A 22,778-nucleotide genomic window follows, 5' to 3' on the forward strand; every position below is an offset into this window, starting at 1 on the left:
CATACTCACTCACTCACATACTCACTCACATACTCACTCACATACTCACTCACTCACATACTCACTCACATACTCACTCACATACATACTCACACACATACTCACTCAATCACATTCTCACTCACATACTCACATACTCACTCACATCCATAGTCACAAACTCACTCACTCACATACTTTCTCACATACTCACTCACTCACTTACATACATACTCACATACTCACTCACTCACAAACTCACTCACTTACATACATACTCACATACTCACTGACTCACTCACATACATACTCACATACTCACTCACTCGCTCACATACATACTCACATACTCACTCACACACATACTCACTCACATACTCACTCACATACTCACTCACACACATACTCACTCACATACTCACTCTCATACTCACTCACATACTCACTCACTCACATACTCACTCACTCACTCACATACTCACTCACATACATACTCACATACCCACTCACTCACATACTCACTCATATACATACTCACTCCCTCACATACTCACTCACTCACATACTCACTCACTCACATACTCACTCACTCACATACTCACTCACATACTCACTCACTCACATACATACTCACATACTCACTCACTCACTCACTCACATACTCACTCATGCACATACATACATACATACTCACTCCCTCACATAAATACTCACATACTCACTCACTCACATACTCACATACTCACTCACTCACATACATACATACTCACATACTCACTCACTCACTTACTCACTCACTCACATACATACTCACATACATACTGTTGGCTCAAATTTAGCCTATTACCCAAAAACATTTAAAATTCAACTTAGAAGCCAATACTCACATCTACCTCTGAGACCAGTTGGAGATAGAAAAAATACACCAGCCGTGAGTGAGAAGAAGCAAGGGTCCAGCTTTATTGTTCCATTCCACCACACGAGATCCACACCGATGAGAATTCTCAGAAGTGATCCCGATACCCTGAGCTTAAGCTCCAGTATTTATACTGTATTTACACACTAGATAACCCATATGTTTCCAGAAAACGCCTATTTCACTTACACATAGAATCAGAACCCAGGCATTTCTAATAACCCAGAAAATAAAAACCCAGAGTTTTGAATTACATAGAGAATCAGAAACCAAGATTCTCATTTACCTTAGGTGGTCAGAAACCAGGATTCTCAATTACCTAGGGAAATAAAATGACATAGACAAGACGACTAAACAACCGGGAGGGACCTTGGTCTTATCGTTATCTCGAGGGGGGGGCAGTTTGACCCAGCCACCCTTATAACTGGCTCTCTTCATGGTTCTCTAAAAATTAAGGCTTTCCTTGCGAGACGAGAATCTTCACCATCTGAATCATGAGTAAGTTATATTTTTCTATTTTTCCTGTATTTCTCATTTATAATTTATTTTCATATTTGCACTATATTTCTTATTTTATATATATTTATACTACTTGAAAAGCGGTTTACTGTACTTCCAACTTCTTAATATCATTACAGTTCTACTGTCCTGCATATCCTACTATTCTGTTTTTTTATAGAGTTTCTCTATTACTATAAGATATTATTAAAGTTATTCATGTGTGTGTGAGGAAGAGAGAGTGTGTGTGTATGTTGTGTCTACTTGCCCGCCCTTGACTGTACGAGGGTGTGTGTGTGTGTGTGTGTGTGTTTTAGCACTCCTCAGCTCGTACACTTCTTTCGACTTTTTGACTAACAACCCATAAAGATCTTTAAAGTGTTTCACCACTCTATCCACCTCTGACTAAAAACCGCTTCTCTATGTCTAGGTGCCGGTGTCCGTCGTCAGTCCCTTCTTTCTCCGTTACTGGACCTGGATCTGGATCTGGATCTGGACACTCATTACCAGCTTGTGCATCTCACGGCTGATATCATGATGCTACTTAACTATCTTCGCAGCACCCCCCCCTAAGAATAGAGATCCGGGGTTCCCCCCTCTTCTTCGGTACAGAATCTGCCCCACGAACGTGCGTGTTGACGCCTCTACACAGTCAGAACCAGAACCCCCCTCTAGCTTCCAATCCGAGGATGATGTTGTCTTCTCTGATCTGGGCCCCGACCATCCGTCCCTCTTCTCACCCACCAGTCCACCCGACTCTCAGTGGTCCGTTCACTTCACCCACCCTGATTTCCCCATGTCCCCAGGACGCACCCCATTTTCTTCCCCCTCTTACCCTCCTCCAGACTACGCACCCACCCGTCCTGTGAATTACCAATAAAATTACATTTTTACTCATACTCAGTCTCCCTCGTGTTTATTTCATGTCATTTTTAACATTTCCCCCCTCTGAGGCTATGAAGCCTCATACAATACCTTAATTAAGCGGGTATCTGTGGAAAAACTGGTTCTGCCGCACCCCCTGGCCGTCCCTCGCTAATTCCTGCGCCCATCCCCGTAATCCAATGGGTCCCTTACAATAACCACTTCTACGCAACACTGATCCGAATAGGAGCTGAGGAGGTTTTTTTAGTCCTGGTGGGAGACATGTGTAGATGTACCTAGCCATAACTCTTAACCCTTAACCTACTTCTCCTTTTAACTATGTATATACATATATATCATTTTGAATCTAACTACAGTGATTATACGTTTGTTTGCCTACATCGATTATAAGTGGGATTAACTGAGTTCCCCTAATCATTCATTACTACTACTACTGCCGTACGTATGAGTGGCCACTACAGTAACTAACTACTTGATTGGATCTAAGCATTTCATGCGGTGTTAGATACATATTGCTGTTAGTCTGCATGTGATAGGTCATTAGTGCAAGAGGTAGAGCATCTATGAACTACGTTTAGTATCAGCACAAATTACGTCAACTTGAGATGGTATGTCAGATCTGGGACCTATCCCTGGTCAAGGAAGAAATTTTCGAGCACAAATATCACACTTAGATTATCCTCCACCATTGCCTGCAAGTACAGAGACCAAGTGTCACTGAGGAAGCAGCACCCTTCGAGCTAACGCTATTACATTAAAATAAATTAATTTCTTTTAATCTCTATACTTTAAAATTATTTACCTTACATTATACAAATATAACTGACACCACGTTAAATAAAACAATCGTAACGTTGCACTGTCGCAAATTTGATCTGTATTCTGTTTTGTTTTTTACAAAACATCCGCGACTAGCTTGTAGCCTGTAGCCCGCCAACATCACCTACCGCTAGCCTTGTTTACGTTTCACATTTCTCACTTACCGCTGTTCTGTTTTTTTTAAAAACAAACAAACAAACAAATATGTCTGCTGTCTCTCCGGTTTTGAGTGCAGATGAGGACTCGCTTGAGCTTCACATGGTGCGGCTGGAACTGGAGGATGTGGAGAAGCAGATCCGCGGCCTACTCGACAAGCAGGCCCAGCTGCTGGAGCGACAAACTGCGCTGGAAACATCTTGTGCCTCTGCTCACATATCCAAGGTAAGCACACAGCGTGGTATTTCCACTCCCAGCCCCTCTACGCCGTGTGTTTCTCTGTGCAGGGACCGTGCACCTAGGACTTTCCCAGCCGTGGTCTCCGTCACGCCAGCGCCAACACACCTCGGGCCTTGGGTGAACCAGCGGCGAAAGGCGCGGGCTGGACCTTCTCCACCTCCGGTGTTCGAGATTCCAACCAGGAACCGCTTCGCCCTTCTCCGCCAGACCAGACCCAACACTGTGATCGTCGGGGACTCCATTGTGCGGAACGTCCGTGAGCCTCATCTAAAGGTAAGGTGCGCACACACTGTTTTTCTGGTGCTTGTGTCCTTGATGTCGCTGCGCAGGTATCCGGGATCCTGAAGAAGGACGAGCACATTGGAGCGGTTGTGCTGCACGCGGGGACGAACGACACCAGGCTGCAGCAGACGGAGGTTCTGAAGAGGGACTTCTCCAGCCTGATCGAGACGGTACGAGGCAGATCACCTACCGCGAAGATCATCGTCTCTGGACCTCTTCCCACATACAGACGTGGAGCAGAAAAGTTCAGTAGACTTCTAGCATTAAATGATTGGTTAGTCTCTTGGTGTAATGAGCAGAATCTGGTGTTTGTCAATAACTGGAATCTGTTCTGGGAGCGTCCTAGGTTGTTTCGTCCTGATGGCCTGCACCCCAGCAGCCTTGGAGCGGAACTGCTTTCAGACAACATTTCCAAGGCGCTACACTCCAAGTGACTGCCTACTGTAAGTACATCTTCCAATAATAACATTCAGTATAATCAATGTTCAACTAAAAATCCGGCAAAGGTAATACATACTATAGAGACTGTGTCTGTTCCCCGAGCTATTCAGATATATAGAAAATCTCGGAAAGTCGATCTTCGTAACCTAATTAACATAAAATTAAATCATATTGAATGCACAGCCAGCACTTTTGATCTGAGGCTAGGACTATTAAACATTAGATCTCTTGCGTCTAAGGCTCTTATTGTTAACGACATCATTACTGATCAGGAATGTAATTTAATGTGTTTAACGGAAACTTGGATTAAACCAAACGAGTACATAGCATTAAATGAAGCCAGTCCTCCTGGATACAGCTATGTACATCAGCCTCGTTCAACTAGTAGAGGAGGAGGTGTTGGACTCATCCATAGTCAAAATCTAGTCGTCACACAAAAACCTAAGCATAAATTTAATTCTTTTGAAATTCTTTATACCAGTATAAGTTATGTAGCCACAAAAAATAAGTCAATTCCTCTAATTATTATTTACAGACCCCCAGGGCCATATACTGAATTTCTTAGTGAATTTGCAAACTTTGTCTCAAACCTGGTTGTGTCTGTAGACAAAGCATTAATCGTTGGAGACTTTAATATTCATTTTGATAACCTGGAAGACCCTTTAAGAATAGCAGTTGTGTCCATCTTAGATTCAGTAGGGATTAATCAGAACATAATCGGGCCTACTCATAATGGTGGTCACACTCTTGACCTCATACTAACATACGGACTAAGTATAGAAAATATTATCATTTTTCCACAGTCTGAAGTTGTCTCAGACCATTATCTTATCTCGTTCATAATACGTATTGATCATAATATTTCCACCTCGTCTCGCTACCGCGTAAAACGTACCTACACATCAGCTACTGCACCGAGCTTCATAAATAACCTCGCAGAAACATCAATTAGATTTGGATCACCGTCAGATCACACAGAACTCGATCAGGCGACTGAAAGCTTGGAGTCAACACTCCGCTACACACTAGATAGAGTGGCTCCACTCAAAAGGAAAATAATTAGAGAAAAAAAATTAGCACCCTGGTATAACGATCAAACGCGAACCTTAAAACAGACAACTCGACAATTAGAGCGTAAATGGCGTCAAACCAAACTGGTGATATTTCAAACAGCATGGAAGGAGAGCCTACTGAAATATAGGAAATCTCTTGGCGATGCTAGAAAAATCTATTTCTCCACCTTAATAGGAGACAACAAAAACAATTCTAGATTCCTTTTCAACACAGTAGCAAAATTAACTAGGAATAAAACCACTACAGAGAGAAACACTCAATCATTACATAGCAGTGAAGATTTCATGAAATTTTTCAATGATAAGGTTGAAAATATTAGACGTGAAATACAGGCCATTAAATTAAAACTGGACAGTACTGTAACAAACCCATCAGATCAATATCAGATCAATGTTTAGAGTGTTTTGCTCCGCTTAGAGAGACCGAACTAGCTGCATTAATCTCTTCAGCCAATTCATCAACTTGCATACTAGATCCCGTACCTACATGTTTGTTTAAACAGATTGGTCCAGTAGTAATTGAGCCACTTCTAAATATAATCAATTCTTCCCTAAGCAGTGGCTATGTACCTAAATCACTTAAATTAGCAGTTATTAAACCCTTGATTAAAAAAACTGATCTTGACCCGTCTCAATTGTCCAACTATAGACCAATATCAAATCTCCCCTTCATCTCTAAGATTTTAGAAAAGGTTGTAGCAAAGCAGTTATGCTCGTACTTAGATAGGAATAACATTCATGAAATATATCAGTCAGGATTTAGACCTCATCATAGCACAGAGACAGCGTTAGTTAAAGTAGTAAATGACCTTCTACTGACTTACGATCAGGGTTGTGTCTCGCTGCTTGTGTTACTCGACCTTAGTGCAGCTTTTGATACTATAGATCACACTATTCTCCTTGATAGATTAGAAAATGTTGTTCTTATTAAGGGAACAGTCCTCTCCTGGCTCAGGTCTTATCTCACCGATCGTTATCAGTTCGTAGATGTAAATGGTGAATTCTCCATGCGTACTGAGGTTACTTTTGGAGTTCCACAGGGTTCTGTTTTAGGCCCACTGCTCTTTACTTTATATATGCTACCCCTAGGTCAAATTATTCGTAACCATGGAATTAGCTTCCACTGTTATGCTGATGATACACAGTTGTATGTTTCAGCGAAGCCAGAGGACAGACATAAGCTTAGTAAAGTTGAGGATTGTGTAAAGGACATTAGACATTGAATGTTAATTAACTTCCTTCTGCTTAATTCTGATAAAACAGAAATACTTTTATTAGGCCCACGTGTAGCTAGAAGTATTCTTTCTGATCACATGGTTACTCTGGATGGTCTTTCTGTTTCATCATGTGCAGCAGTTAAAGACCTTGGAGTGATTATTGACTCCAGCCTATCATTTGATGCTCATGTAGATAATATTACTAGGATAGTCTTCTTTCATCTCAGAAATATTTCTAAAATAAGAAACATATTGTCACTACATAATGCGGAAATACTAGTTCATGCATTCGTCACCTCTAGATTAGATTATTGTAATGCCATACTGTCTGGATGTTCCAGTAGGAATATAAATAAGCTCCAATTAGTCCAGAATGCAGCTGCTAGAGTCCTAACTAGAACTAGAAGATACGACCATATCACACCGATATTATCAATACTGCATTGGCTCACAGTAAAATCTCGCATTAATTATAAAATACTCTTATTAACCTATAAAGCACTAAATGGTCTCGCGCCACAATATCTAAGCGACCTTTTGGTTTTATATAATCCGCCACGCCTACTTAGATCAAAAGATGCAGGCTATCTGACGGTACCTCGAATAGTGAAGGCTACAGCAGGGGGAAGAGCTTTCTCTTATAGAGCCCCACAGTTATGGAACAGTCTTCCTATTAGTGTTCGCGACTCAGACACAGTCTCAGTGTTTAAGTCTAAGCTTAAAACGTATTTGTTTACTCAAGCCTACCCTGACTAGATTCTGTTCTACTTTCTCCCTCTCTCCTTTCGCCGAGCCCCACACGAATTTATGGAGATACTAGAGATCCAGATCCTTTCTGCCTCTGGATGGAGCTCAAATCTTCTTTAATTCCAGACTGCTGGGACTACGGCTGCTCTTAACGCCATACACACTTCATATAAATCCATAATGAACTTTTTCACAATATCTGTTGCTACCCAGATGAGGATGGGTTCCCTTCTGAGTCGGGTTCCTCTCAAGGTTTCTTCCTCTTAAAACATCTTAGGGAGTTTTTCCTTGCCACCGTCACCACTCAGTGGCTTGCTCAGTTGGGATAAATTCACACCTTTAATATCTGTATACCGTGTTGATATTTCTGTAAAGCTGCTTTGAGACAATGTCTATTGTAAAAAGCGCTATACAAATAAAATTGAATTGAATTGAATTGAATTGAATTGAATTCCTCTACCTTCCCCCTCGCACACTGGCTAAGATCATGGGCATCTGTAATACATACAGCAAGAAGTGCAGTCAGAATTAGAATTCAATTAAACTATTTGTTCGATAAGTGGCGTTCCAATTTTTTCCTAGAACCTCATTGCATTCAAACAACTCCACACAGACGACACAATCAATGGGCCTAAACGTCAGTATTTATCTGTATATTGATATATTTTAACAATTCTACCCTTAACCAGGTTGCACTCTGTAGTGATAGCTTTTAATTCAGCCAATTGGGCAGAACAGGGTGTTCATAATGTTTCTGAAATTTCTGATCCGAAACTTTTAAGCTCAAGGAAATACAAAGTTCGGCTGGGCAATCGTGAGTGTTCTCAGTGACTGGCTCCACAGAATTAATTACACCATTACCACACTACAGTTGTTGTGTTAGGCACACTAACAGGTTTAAGAATTTTAGTTCGGGTGGTACATAGATTAACCCCATATCCCCATATCCTGTTCTTTCAAAATAGAAATGACCTGGTGTGATGAATGTAAGATCGATGTGTGAGAGAGCAATTTTCCCAATGATCCGCACTAAGAGAGCCTCTCCAGCCTGGCAATCCTTGTGCCACCAAATCCAATGTTTGCAATACATAAACTACAGCCCTGTAAGCACTCCATTCTCCTGAGCCGGGACCCCCCCCCCAGCAGCACCCCCCCTTTTCAGTCACATGTAAGACATAGTCTTTGTTGTAGTTTGTCAGCCATAGTACAGGTGCAAAGCATAGCTCCATTCAATGTCAGGCTTGTCCAAAGAACACCCGGAGCTCAGGATGTTGTCCTTTAGTGAGCAATCAGTGATCCACTGCAGACCATACTTGATAACGTCCAGGAACATTTGTTGTGCTTTTATGGGGCGGAGGATGACCCCAATCATGTCCTGACGGCCTTGGGAGCGTGCAAGGGAGTCTGTAACCACAGAGGAGTACACCGCAGGGGAGCCCACAGCCCCCGAAGGAGACGCTTCCAGGTGTACTACTAATTTAGGCATGTTAAGGGGTGTAACGGCCTTGAGCTCTCACATGCAGTCACTTGGAAAAAAGCGCTGATCAATAATAATATCATGTGGAATGGAATTACAGTTATAGGTTACAGTTGGGACATCTTATATATATATATTTGCATAACTACTCTATTCTATTCACCAGTCTACGGTTCAGGAAAAAAACAAATCACTTCAAACTACACTGTTGTAAAGGGACCGTAATTAAACTACCTCCCAAACTCATATCAGCACAACATGTCGGCAAAAGGAACCATTATGCGAGGCTGTCTAATCCAGATACTCGTACTCCCTACAAAACCCGAATTCCACATTAAGTAATCACCACCTTATTCTAATGTTACGGACTCAGATATCACATCTGTAACAGGCGTACAACACATTACAAATAATTTAAAATGTGCAGACTACTACTGCCATCTGATCTTACTAATTACTTATCATTGGACATATCCAGCATTTAAAGAGAAAACATGCAGAAATTATTCATCATTATGCAACATGAATACCACACGCCAGAAGAATTCGCATTTACACTGCTTAAGATATTGCATAAACACATACCCGTATAGGAATCACCGATACACAAATTAGTTATGGTTACTCCAGCTCTTGTTAGTGAGTCAGTTCATGAAGGTAGACTGCTCTATAAAACCAAATGTTTAGGCTCAACATTATCTCAACAGGGAGGATGTGACCTAGCCTGATACGGACCACATTGTGAGCCAGAGACTGTTACCTCGGGTCGGTTTTACTTTTCAGGGTTTTTTTATTAATATCACTCAAAATGAACAGGTTCACATGTCAATTTTATCATTAGTCAGGAAAAGATGCCTCTGCAGAAGAAACTATGTGGCACAATGCACACCACATAAACTATTATTAAAGTTCTCCCCGGACTGATAAAATAAAGACATGCTGATTGATTTTAATTTTTACAGGAATATATCCACATATATATATATATATATATATATATATATATATATATATATATATATATATATACGTTGAATCACTTTGACTTTAATGTAGAGCGTGAGATTACTGAAGGATTGGAAAAAGGGGAAGAAACAGAAATCTCTCGCACGCGCTCTCTCCCTCTCTCGCGCGCTCGGTGGTTTAGATAACCGTCATCATTCAGTTTACAAACAGGGAATCATACCGACTTCCAATTACAGTTAAAGGCACGCAAGCTATTGACCTGTCACAATCTATATATAGGACTGTACGCAGTCTAGATCATGATCAGCAAATTATACAATGAAGGTGTGTTCTTCCGAACATCACCCTCTGGTCTGAACAGGAACTCTTAGCCCTGTGGTATAAGTCGCCCCCACCCCAGCTACTCTGCTGAACCAGTGTTCTCTTGACCCAGTGGTAGGGGAGTGTGTAAAGATCCCGGCGGAGACCGGAGCTCAGGGGTCACGGGGGGAGGTGTGCTTAACTGTACCTCAAGGGCCTGCAGCATATCCAAATCAATAGTGCTCATAGGCATGGGGTCACCAAGGTTATCAGATTGCCAGAGAGTGGCGAGTGTTGATAACAATTCTGCCTCTGGTGGGGTTACTAGCGGGACGGCAGCTACATCTCCCGCTTCAGCTTGGGGGGAGGTAACAGGGTCAATATCATCGTATGGAGAGGAGAGGAACGAAGAGCCTGTTGAGCTACCGGCATCCGACTGGGCCGGTCTATCCAGCCTTTCCACAGCCCGTCGTTTAGCCTGGGCTCGAGTGCCGTAGGCCGGACCCATAAGTGAGGTATCCGAGTCGCTGTCGGTTAACACCTCCGTCCCCATGGGCTGCCCTGTAGTGGCAGGGCCTGGGGTTGTTGGTCCTCGCCGTCCCGTACCTGCTCCGGCACGGACGCACTGGTTCAAGTGGTACCAATGATCTCTCTCTTCAACTCTCACAGCCGAGGCTGTTGCAGCGACCACAGTGAAGGGTCCTTCCCGACATGCCCCGAGGGTGCTATTTCTCTTAAACATACGAATGTGTACTCTATCCCCGGGGGCCACTAAACGTACATCCTCCCGTACCCCGTCCCCACCATGGATTGCTTCTCTAACCTGTGAATATAACTGTCGGTGGATTTGACTGAGGATTTGCATATAATCCCGTATTTTGCCCTCCAACTGGGTTTCAGACGGCTCGGTGTATGGACCTTCAGTGTATGCCAGAGGCATTGGGCACCCCTTGAGCATTTCATGAGGAATCAAGTGTGTCATACGATTGGTCTGTGATCGTATCTTCATCAATGCCAGTGGTAAGGCTTGGACCCAGTTTAGGTGTGAGTCATCGCATATTTTTGCCAATTTATTAGCTAGGGTGCGGTACCCTGGATCCATCGTGCTTTGGGACTCAGGAAGATATACACATCCTAGCTTATGATCAATCTTCAAGGCCGATGCAACATTCTTAAGGACGTTATTTACGAAGTGGATGCCATTGTCTGAACTCAAAAAATCAGGGATCCCGAATCGAGGTATGACCTCACAACATAAAAATTTAGCGGCGGACTCCACATCTTCCTCCGAAGTAGCAGTCGCCTCCACTATTACCAGAAGGAAGCGTTTCCCATCTACCTGGAACTCCGCTCCCATGTCTATATGATTCATCATTAGATGCCGAAACGGTCCCGTCGGCGGGGGAATATGTCCTAAGGGGGTGGTGAGGTTCTTTCGCACGTTGTGGTTGATGCACACAGCACATGCGTTCACCATTTGGTCCACCTGTGAGGCCAGCTGAGGGGACCACCATTCCTGACGGATTTTCCGGATCATTTCAGTCTTATTGACATGATCCACGCCATGGGCGTCTTTGATCAAGCGTGGGAGGAGGCTGACTGGGGCTATACACAACCCTTCTATACTGCGCCATATTCCCGCACCGCCTTTTTGAGCCCCCCGTTTTAACCAGGACAAAATTTCACTTACTCCTGCATCGTTTTGTATCTCTTTCACGCGGGCTCCATTGTGTCCCTGTGGATGCCGCAGCCGCCTACTTTCCCCGTCCTGAGTTGGGAACCTCACCCGTGTAGGCCCTGTGGCAGCTTCCGCAAAAACAGTATATTATTATTCTCATTTTTGGGGCTTTTACCTAGACATCACATTCGTAATTTATAGAATAAAAATAAAAGGTCCAAATGGACTAACTCACTCATTTCTCAATAATGGCCCGACAATATACACTTTTCTCCCACCTTCAGTTTTCCTGTTCCTGGATCACACAATCTGGGGATATGTTGTTATATATTACAGGTCTAGTAATTCTTATTTACACAATGGGCAGTCGAACAGATGTCTAAAATATGTACCATTGGCGTGCATGCTCCCCAATATTTTTAACACACTTATACAGCAGTTATTGATACCAAATTAATTATAACACACACAGTCTAGCCGACTCACCGAAAGTATGTACCGGATTCAAAACATTCAAAGACCGCAAGATATCTCACAATGCTCTGCATTACCCAGCTCACTCTGAAGAACACACACACACCGAATTGTCTTACCTTTTTCCCCCCTTTTTTTTTTTTTGTCCTTCCACACAGACGCACAGATAAGAACAGACAGGAACACACACATACACCCCTCCTTTCTATCAACAACGCCGGCAAGCTCCCATACACACATTGTATTCCACATTAATACACTTAATTTACTACATGAAGTTTTCAAAGTATAAAGCACCTCCATACCAGCTCCGTATGCATGAAGCTTACAGTCATACAAATTAAATCCAACTTTCTCCAAAAAAAAAGGCACTCAAGGTTCTTTTGGAGACCCACTTAGTCTTTCTTTCCACCCCGGGGCTTCTCAGTCGTAGCAACAGACCACTAAAACAGAGCTTTGAAATAACAGGCGTCTGCAATGCCTTTTCCTATACGGCCTGTCTGTTGCTTAGAGAGCGAAGTCCCACGGGAGAGATTCCAGACATATAGATCTTAGCCCAGTCCCATCTGGGGTGCCAAATGTTGGCTCGAATTTAGCCTATTACCCAAAAACATTTAAAATTCAACATAGAAGCCAATACTCACATCTACCTCTGAGCCCAGTTGGAGATAGAAAAAATACACCAGCCATGAGTGAGAAGAAGCAAGGGTCCAGCTTTATTGTTCCATTCCACCACACGAGATCCACACCGATGAGAATTCTCAGAAGTGATCCCAATACCCTGAGCTTAAGCTCCAGTATTTATATTGTATTTACACACTAGATAACCCACATGTTTCAAGAAGACTATGATCTCACTACCAATAGGGTTAGAAAAGAGCTCATTTACCTTACTCTTATGTTCCAGAAAAGGCCTATTTCACTTACACATAGAATTGAAACCAGGGGTTTTAATTTACACATAAAATCAGAACCCAGGCATTTCTAATAACCCAGAAAATAAAAACCCAGAGTTTTGAATTACACAGAGAATCAGTAACCAGAGTTTTCAGTTACCTAGGGCGTCAGAAACCAGACTTCTCAGTTACCTTAGGGGGTCAGAAACCAGAATTCTCATTTACCTAGGGAAATAAGATAACGTAGACAAGACGACTAAACAACCGGGAGGGACCTTGGTCTTATCGTTATCTGGAGGAGGGGGGGCAGTTTGACCCAGCCACCCTTATAACTGACTCTCTTCATGGTTCTCTTAAAATTAAGGCTTTCCTTGCGAGACGAGAATCTTCACCACCTGAATCATGAGTAAGTTATATTTTTCTATTTTTCCTGTATTTCTCGTTTATAATTTATTTTCATATTTGCACTATATTTCTTATTTTATATATATTTATACTACTTGAAAAGCGGTTTACTGTACTTCCAACTTCTTAATATCATTACAGTTCTACAGTCCTGCATATCCTACTATTCTGTTTTTTATAGAGTTTCTCTATTACTATAAGATATTATTAAAGATATTCATGTGTGTGTATGAGGAAGAGAGAGTGTGTGTGTATGTTGTGTCTACTTGCCCGCCCTTGACTGTACGAGTGTGTGTGTGTGTGTGTGTGTGTATTAGCCCTACTCAGCTCAGCTCGTATACCTCTTTTTGACTTTTTTTGACTATTACTGCTCTTAAAGATCTTTAAAGAGTAATTCCAATTTGTCAATGTACGCCTAATCCCGCTTCTATGTGTCTAGGTGCCCGTCTATTCTTCTTCTCCCCTTTGCTGGATGCTAGGTCTCCCTTATGTTTATTTATTGACATTTTTTATCCACAACATGAGCCACTTGAGTGTGGTTAAATTTGACTTTAAAATGTAGTTGTACTTGTGTCCTTTGAGTTGTTAAACGATGATGTGCTTTCACATATGTAGTATTCACATTCTTTACATTAGTCATGAGATAAAAAAAGGTGCAATGTTTCTCCCTCATAGATGTCAGTAAGATCATCCTGTGGTGTCCAGGCCTTACAAGTGATTGTGAAATGTCGTTACCTAAACATTGTTTTCAAACAAAAGTCAGTAACAAATAGAGTGAAGATCTGCTTTTATTCATCCTGATGGAGGTTTTATTAAATGTACTAATACTATACGTATACTATATGTAATACTTTAAATTTGATGCTTGACTTGTTTGTGATCAATTAGAGAAAAAAAATCATAGATCGTGCATTCCTCATGCCATTCTGCTAATCAAAGCTCTCTACAGTTTGCAGAGAGAATTTTACAGGGGAGGCGATTAATCTTGACACTTACAATGTTACCTAAACATTATACTTGTTTTCAAAAGTATAGCCACATGATTTAAACATGTGCTAATAACATTATTTTATGGCTTTAAACAAATAAAAAAAAACTTTACAGCTCTAGCATGCACAAGACTAATAAAGGGTGTTATAGATATAAATTTTTTAATCTAATGATTTTGTTTTTCTTTTTTTGTGATGTGTTTACAGTTCCATCTCCTTCAACATCACAACTGCAGCCACATCAGTCAATTTCTGGCAACCGGCAGAATCAAGGTATACTAAAACAATGATTTTTATTTTTTATTTTTTTTTTGATAACTACACACATGGATACAGATATTGATCTGAATGATGTTTTTGTGACTTGTTTAAGGAAGTGTGAATGATCCACAATCTCTTCGAGTTGGTAACTATTTAATTTAATAATAATTATCTTACAGTCAGTTTTATTAATTGTCTCCCAAACAGATTTATGTTGACTTATGGCAGTGTTCGTTTTTTTTCATTACTGTAGTTAGTAATGTCATTGATGTTTCAAAACAAATTCTGGACAGAAATCTACAAGTTATTTGAAAGTTTGGAGAGGAGAATCATGCTGAAACTAGACCAAATCCAGGACATCATCACAGCAGCGTTAGGAACAATGCAGCAGTCAATGAGCCAGCCAAGCACACCTGTCTCTGATCTTATAGAGGTGCTAGAGGTGCCTTGTAAGACTGTGGAGGAATTAACAGAGCTGTGAGATAAGCTGAAAGATGCTGACTTTCGAAAGAAGATGGTATGTGCCACAACACAAGCAACATTACTAGTCATTGTTAACCTGAAATCATTTAAAACAATTTACTCTTGTGATTAATTGCTGATTGTTGTTTGTAGATTCGTTATCTGTGTCTTCAGAGTGGAGGCAGCTTGGGAGATGGAATTAGGAGGATGCTGAAAAAAATTACAATTACAAAGGGAGAAAGGGAAAACGTAAATTTCAGAAGCTCCTAATCAATGATGTCATCACACATAAGTTTCAAAACTTGTCACTAATAACTAATAACGTGTCTGTGTCAATCCCCAAGATCTCAAAAATGTTTTGGAATGCAGAAAGGTTGTAAATAAGAATGTACATTGTAAATGTAAAAGTTGTTATTTCTCAGTACATAAATATTCATACCATGGTCTATTATAAAAACAAGAGTAATGTTGATGCTTCTTGAATAGAACTTTAGTCTGAGTTCTAGTTTAAATAACTGTGATCTCTGTATTGACTCAAGGTGCCTGCAGTAAGGCATACCCACACCAAAATCCCAGAGTGTGGAGGAAATGATTGCTGTGACCCTAAAACATGCCCCATATCATGCAAAAACAGCAAAGGAGGTGAGTGCATTATAACATTTAATTCCAGCAGTTATAAACAATCAGCAAAAAAAAACAAACAAACAAAAAAAACATTTATTATTCTCACACTGATGGATGGTCGAACAGAGTTAGACAGATAGATAGATGGATAGACAAACAGATAGATGGATAGACAGACAGATAGATAAGGACAGACAGAGAGAGAGACAGATAGAAAGATATACAACAGATTATAATTTGTACCTGTTTGTCAGCATTATAGCTTTGGGTCACACACTTTGATCCGGATGATCAAACGCATAATGGAGTTCCAAATATGGAGCGTAATTAACAAAAAGTTTCTTTAGCTTTACGCTTTATGTAACAACTCTCCAAAGTGATGCTGCGGGCAATAATATCAGAACAATATCAAAGTACATAAAATAACAATATAATACAATTTACATACTTGATGTCACAGTAAAACATGAATAGAGGGCATTTTCACACGCTGAGTTCATGATCTCTGATCTGTGACTGAGATGCCCGTGTGACGATCCTGGAAACGACACTAGATTATGAGCTCATACTCGAGTCATTTTTATTTTTTAAGCTTATGTGGCTTCGTCTCTAAAAAGATCGAGCAATAGCTATATTTTAGTGTTTGCTTTTACACTACACACTGCATAAGTGGGTGACACCATTGTTTTAACTTAAAACACGTAGCTAGCAGAACATTTTACATATATAGGCTATAAATTTGGTTGGCGAGGGAGAAAGGGTCAAGTGAACTGCTTTGGAACAATCATCACCTACCTAACCAGTTGATCCGGATGAAAAGTGTAAATGCGCGCGCAATCAAGTGCCAAAAGTCACGCATAATTAACAAAGAGTTTTGATTTAAGCTGCAGACAATATCACAATAATATCAAAGATCCTAATAAAAACAATCAATATATGTTATGAGATAACTTACATTACTTGACGTCACAGTAAAACAAGAATAGAGGGTATTTTTTCCTGCTGTGAGTACATGATCTCTAAGCTGTGCCTGAGATGTGTGTGTGACAAAGTCACCATGCAAACGAAGTTCTTTATGAGTTACATTATGAGCTCATGTGTAGAGATCGAGCAATATGATGTTTTCATTTACACATATGCACAATGGGTAACAACTATCCAAATTCACCCACTTTAACATTTGAGTAAAAGTTCACACCAATAATGATGACATAAACAGGTACAAATGAAAATATTAGGTTCAAAAGAGACTTGGGTGAATGCCGTTCAGTTTTAACACAGAATTTTGTCTCCCTCACCTGTAAAGAGATTGCTATACAACATTTTAGACATATCAAATCATAACACTACTGAATGTGTTCATTTCGCTGTTTTAGGTTAGAAGCAACGAGAAGAATTGCCATCAGAATAACCCCGGCCACAGTTGACAACCAGACACACACACACACGCACGCACGGACGCACACACACACACGGAAAGAGCACAGCACCTTTACAATTGTTCAATTAAAATAAATGTACTTTGTTCCTTACAATTTGTCACGTGTCTGTTTTCTCTGGTTAGCCGAAAAGTAAAAATAAAATGAAGTTGGGGTGCTTCTGTGAATCACTGTGCTGTATCCTTAAAACAGCACATGAACACAACACTTTAAATGCTGTAATTCATACAATGCTGTTCAGCTTTGTGTGACGAATAGTGCCATGAATGCCTTAAAATAAAGTAATAAGTACTTTCTGAACTACTTCTCAACTTATTTGTCTTTTCTTTCCAGTAAAAGACTGCATTAAGTCTGTTCCTTTCTCTTACTCATGACATCACCAGTGTTAAATTAAATGTGAGTGCAAAAAGGCCTCTGTTATTTATATTTGAAAAGGTCACTGCATTAAGTTTCAATTTATTACTGAAGATGCACCGATGTAAAAGGCTATTTTTCCCCGCTATGGGCTATCGGCCGATAGTTTAAAAACATCCGATGATCAGGGCCGATTACATCCTGTCAATCAAAAGAGGGCGGGAAAGCACATCGATTTCATGCTGTGATTAAAGATGTCTCTTGTGTGGAATGATGACAAAACTACAGTTGGTAATCTCTGCACCGCTAAGCACTGCTCAAGCTGAATTAAAGGGCCAGTACACCGTTAAAAGATTTAAATAAAGCTGAGTTGACAAAAATACACTGCACAGAAAAATATATGTGTAGTGTAGTATATTTCATATCCAGTTAATGTCAATATATAAAAAAGTTGATATTTTATATTACCAGTTTGATGTTCAGTGATGAAGTAGAAATGCTTTTGATTGTGGTGAGTGAATGTGAGACTAACAGGAGGTTTTTTAGAATTCAGTCAATGTTAATATGAATTAATAACATTCAATAAGTTAATAATCTTACTTTAATCTTCAGAATTTAGTTCATGTGTTCATGTTAATTAAAGTAATGTGTTTTCTGTTTATGAGACCAGTTACTGTGAAACAACTTGTTGAAATGGAGAGAACAAAGTTTTATTTGCAGTTGTAACAGAATTGTGGAATTAATTATTATTAATTTAAAGAAGGTATAAAAGGCTATCGGTATCGGCCGATATCACTCTGAATAATCGGTTATCGATATCAGCTGAGAAATTTAGTATCGGTGCATCTGTACTTATTACCTACAGTGAGGGAAAAAAGTATTTGATCCCCTGCTGATTTTGTACGTTTGCCCACTGACAAAGAAATGATCAGTCTATAATTTTAATGGTAGTTGTATTTGAACAGTGAGAGACAGAATAACAACAAAAAAAAATCCAGAAAAACGCACGTCAAAAATTTTATAAATTAATTTGCATTTTAATGAGGGAAAAAAGTATTTGACCCCCTCTCAATCAGAAAGATTTCTGGCTCCCAGGTGTCTTTTATACAGGTAACGAGCTGAGATTAGGAGCGCACTCTTAAAGGGAGTGCTCCTAATATCAGTTTGTTACCTGTATAAAAGACACCTGTCCACAGAAGCAATCAATCAATCAGATTCCAAACTCTCCACCATGGCCAAGACCAAAGAGCTCTCCAAGGATGTCAGGGACAGGATTGTAGACCTACACAAGTCTGGAATGGGCTACAAGACCATTGCCAAGCAGCTTGGTGAGAAGGGGACAACAGTTGGTGCGATTATTCGCAAATGGAAGAAGCACAAAAGAACTGTCAATCTCCCTCGGCCTGGGGCTCCATGCAAGATCTCACCTCGTGGAGTTGCATTGATCATGAGAACAGTGAGGAATCAGCCCAGAACCACGCGGTAGGATCTTGTCAATGATCTCAAGGCAGCTGGGACCATAGTCACCAAGAAAACAATTGCTAACACACTACGCTGTGAAGGACTGAAATCCTGCAGCATGCGCAAGGTCCACTGCTCAAGAAAGCACATATACATGCCCGTCTGAAGTTTGCCACTGAACATCTGAATGATTCAGAGGACAACTGGGTGAAAGTGTTGAGGTCAGATGAGACCAAAATGGAGCTCTTTGGCATCAACTCCACTCGCCGTGTTTGGAGGAGGATGAATGCTGCCTATGACCCCTGGAACACCATCCTCACCGTCAAACATGGAGGTGGAAACATTATGCTTTGGGGTTTTTTTTCTGCTAAGGGGACAGGACAACTTCACCGCATCAAAGGGACAATGGACGGGGCCATGTACCGTCAAATCTTGGGTGAAAACCTCCTTCCCTCAGACAAGGCATTGAAAATGGGTCGTGGATGGATATTCCAGCATGACAATGACCCAAAACACACGGCCAAGGCAACAAAGGAGTGGCTCAAGAAGAAGCACATTAAGGTCCTGGAGTGGCCTAGCCAGTCTCCAGACCTAAATCCCATAGAAAATCTGTGGAGAGAGCTGAAGGTTCGAGTTGCCAAACGTCAGCCTTGAAACCTTAATGATTTGGAGAAGATCTGCATAGAGGAGTGGGACAAAATCCCTCCTGAGATGTGTGCAAACCTGGTGGCCAACTACAAGAAACGTCTGACCTCTGTGATTGCCAACAAGGGTTTTTAAACCAAGTACTAAGTCATGTTTTGCAGAGGGGGTATACTTATTTCCCTCATTAAAATGCAAATCAATTTATAACATTTTTGACGTGCGTTTTTCTGGATTTTTTTGTTGTTATTCTGTCTCTCACTGTTCAAATACAACTACCATTAAAATTATAGAATGATCATTTCTTTGTCAGTGGGCAAACGTACAAAATCAGCAGGGGATCAAATACTTTTTTCCCTCACTGTACCTAAACTATACATGGATAAAACAGACATTCATGAGTCGTGAGTAAAGGTTCACCAGTGAGCATCACATTATACTTTCTAAGGCCACTGATCTCAACTCAAGACCAAATATTATCCGTTGTGATGTATGTTTGTGTCTGTGACAGTAATATCGGCCAAACATCATCCAGCATAAAACCAGCTTAAGACGGTATGAGTTTAGTTCTTACCACCTCAATGTGCACAATGAATCTGTTCAGTTCTACAACGTTTGATCTGTTGGAAGAAATATTAAAAATGATTGATTGAATAATTGATTGGAACATAAGAAGCTCCATAGCAGCACCTGAGGTGTTCGTTTAGACAGAATTAGAGCTCGGCTAAAATGCCCAAACTCCACGGCCTGACAAACACAGGCTTAATATTTATAAGTGACTTTAATTTTAAAGCATTTAAAACGGCTTATTATTTAGCTGAATCAAAAACATTTAAATTGAATAGACAAGCAAAATATTATCATGTACAATTGACTAAAAGTCAAGTAAATCTTTTTCAATGTAGTTGGAAAAGGATAAAATGAATTATTTTGGTCATGACAGTATTTTAAATGTACAAGTTGTGTTTGTGGTTACTTTCCATGTTCAGTAGAGAAAGTGGTGCCATTACACAGTAGCTTCTCCTTATCACACATCCAAACTGTATCATCCTGGTGAAAATCCCATCTGCATCTACTCTGTGCATTGATGCCTTTAACCCGCTCCTCTGTATTCTATAGCCTAAGGACCTCAGTCTTCCCATGACTAACCTAAATAGCATGTATTAATAGCAGTACTGATGTACAGGATGCAGTAATAACAGAGTGTAAATGACTATGTTTATTAAAATTATTGGGACAATAAAGCCGTCCCTACACCTACCCCTAACTGATAAACACATTATTATTAAACAGTCATTAGGCACATTATTTCCACTTTTCATATATTTTCTCAATTTTTATTGAAAATAAATGCCTTTCCGATCTGATATGTGATGGGAAAGTGGAGAAGAGCAAGTTCAGCAAAAGGCCGATTCCAACTCGCATCAAAAGCTACATACAGGGACCACACTCCCTACAGCCTTCTCCACTGTAGACGTTAAGGGGTGTTCGTCTTTTTTAATCTTGTGTGGCCCAACCAGACATTGCCCTCTATTTTCAGCAATGTAAAAAAAGGAAAATAAAAAGAAAAAAGCATTTTTTCTTCCCTTCGCTTGGGCCCTAAGTGCACATTGGCCCCTGGGCCCGTGTCCATAATGCCCATTGGATAATCTGTCCCAGCCCTGATCTGAAACAAACTGTGCATAAGACACCAGCTGACTAGTAATGAGTAATGTTAACTAACTAGAAAGAGAACATGCAATCTGTCTTTATGGGAATGGTTAAAACACAAAATACTGCATCAGGGAAATAATATTTCAGTTCATCCAAGTGAAAGTGCAGCACAAATCTGTCAGTAGTACCAAAAACTGCCTCACAATGACCACTGAGTGTCTAGTTAGTGAAAAAATTTATTAATTAAATGTAAAGGGTGAAAAGTTTAGGATGGGCAAGGTATTTTATTTAGGCACGCTCTCAATTAGTCAAAAACCAGTCTACAATGTACACATGAAAAAAGATTCCACTACTGACCTGCCTAAAATAGATGAGAGAGGTAAGAATATAAAAAGATGCACAACAGAAAGAAGGTGTTTGTGCTCATATACACTCATTCCCAGGTGAGTCTCCTCAAAAAGGTGTACTGTAAAATTGCTGAGTTAAACAGAACCCAGTTTGGGTCGATTCTGAAATCCAGCGCTGGTTGCAATGTGGACTGATTCAGTCTGGACTGTTTTATCTCAGCAAGGTTGAGTTATGATGTTGACTCAGCATGCTGGGGCGATTTATATTTTTACTTTTCTCTACAAAAACACCCAGTGTAACAATATATTTGGTTGAAATTTATGTTGAAAATTATTTTGCTATAAAATTCCTGTTAAATACTCATTAAACTCCTCAGATGTCAATCCTGTCAGGTGAGAAATCCACCAATGTCTTGAAACTGTTCCTGTCCATTTTAGCTCTCTCTGCCACATGATGAACACACACTTCTCACGTCTCTGAGTCTGTTTAATGTGTTATAATTAAATGAGTGATGTATTTATAAATGTGTTCTCTATTCCCCAACAGTGAAATGCAGGAACACCGGAGTCTTCATCACACACACAGATGTTCATCACACCCTGAATATAAAAGAAAAACACGTGAATTAATAACCACAAACTGGACTGTGGTACTTCATGATCAACATGTAATCATCTCTGCTCCAAGAGAAACATCATCATCTCCTGTTTATAATTAATCATTCTACATTTCTTCATTCTTACTAACATCTGTGTTATAACATTTAGTGAGAACAAATGAGAACTTCCACAAGTTCTAACAGGAAAATGAGCAGATATTTACCCATCACATCACTGCTCTTATCCAATCACAGGCTTTGGAGTTTTTAAATAATGAACACTACTGTGTCATTTAGCTCTTGTTCTACATTTATATTTAAGTGCAGACTTTAAGAAGAAGCCGAGGTGAATGTTACAGGAAAGACAGAAGACACGGTGTGGAGGTAGGGTGCTGGAAGAAGTGTCAGAGTGAGTAAAGTGGCTGCTTAAAACAAATATCTGTGGCATAAAATATAATCATTTTAATGAGCTTTAATGAGACTTGAGAAGAAAGTGTG

At 40.3% G+C, this 22,778-nt stretch overlaps 1 protein-coding gene and 1 long non-coding RNA gene across 11 annotated transcripts in view; one reads left to right on the plus strand and one right to left on the minus strand.

Moving 5' to 3' along the window:
* Window positions 1-22,778, minus strand: part of LOC108280067 (NACHT, LRR and PYD domains-containing protein 12) — a 353,895-nt gene that overhangs the window by 286,145 nt on the left and 44,972 nt on the right. The window contains exon 17 of one of the 10 annotated variants that reach the window (XM_053688262.1): window positions 19,455-22,281. The exons of the other annotated variants lie outside the window; for them this stretch is intronic. Within the exon in view, the coding sequence (XP_053544237.1) occupies window positions 22,275-22,281 (7 nt within the window). The 3' untranslated portion in view covers window positions 19,455-22,274. Of the gene's footprint in view, window positions 1-19,454; window positions 22,282-22,778 lie in introns of those variants that run through there. 10 annotated transcript variants of the gene reach the window in all.
* Window positions 14,634-16,230, plus strand: LOC124627494 (uncharacterized). The gene is made up of 3 exons (XR_006981946.2): window positions 14,634-14,711; window positions 14,812-14,844; window positions 14,993-16,230. It is a non-coding gene; the product is annotated as an uncharacterized LOC124627494 (long non-coding RNA).

The sequence above is a fragment of the Ictalurus punctatus genome, chromosome 19 (genome assembly GCF_001660625.3).
Source record: "Ictalurus punctatus breed USDA103 chromosome 19, Coco_2.0, whole genome shotgun sequence".
Taxonomy (NCBI): domain Eukaryota; kingdom Metazoa; phylum Chordata; class Actinopteri; order Siluriformes; family Ictaluridae; genus Ictalurus; species Ictalurus punctatus.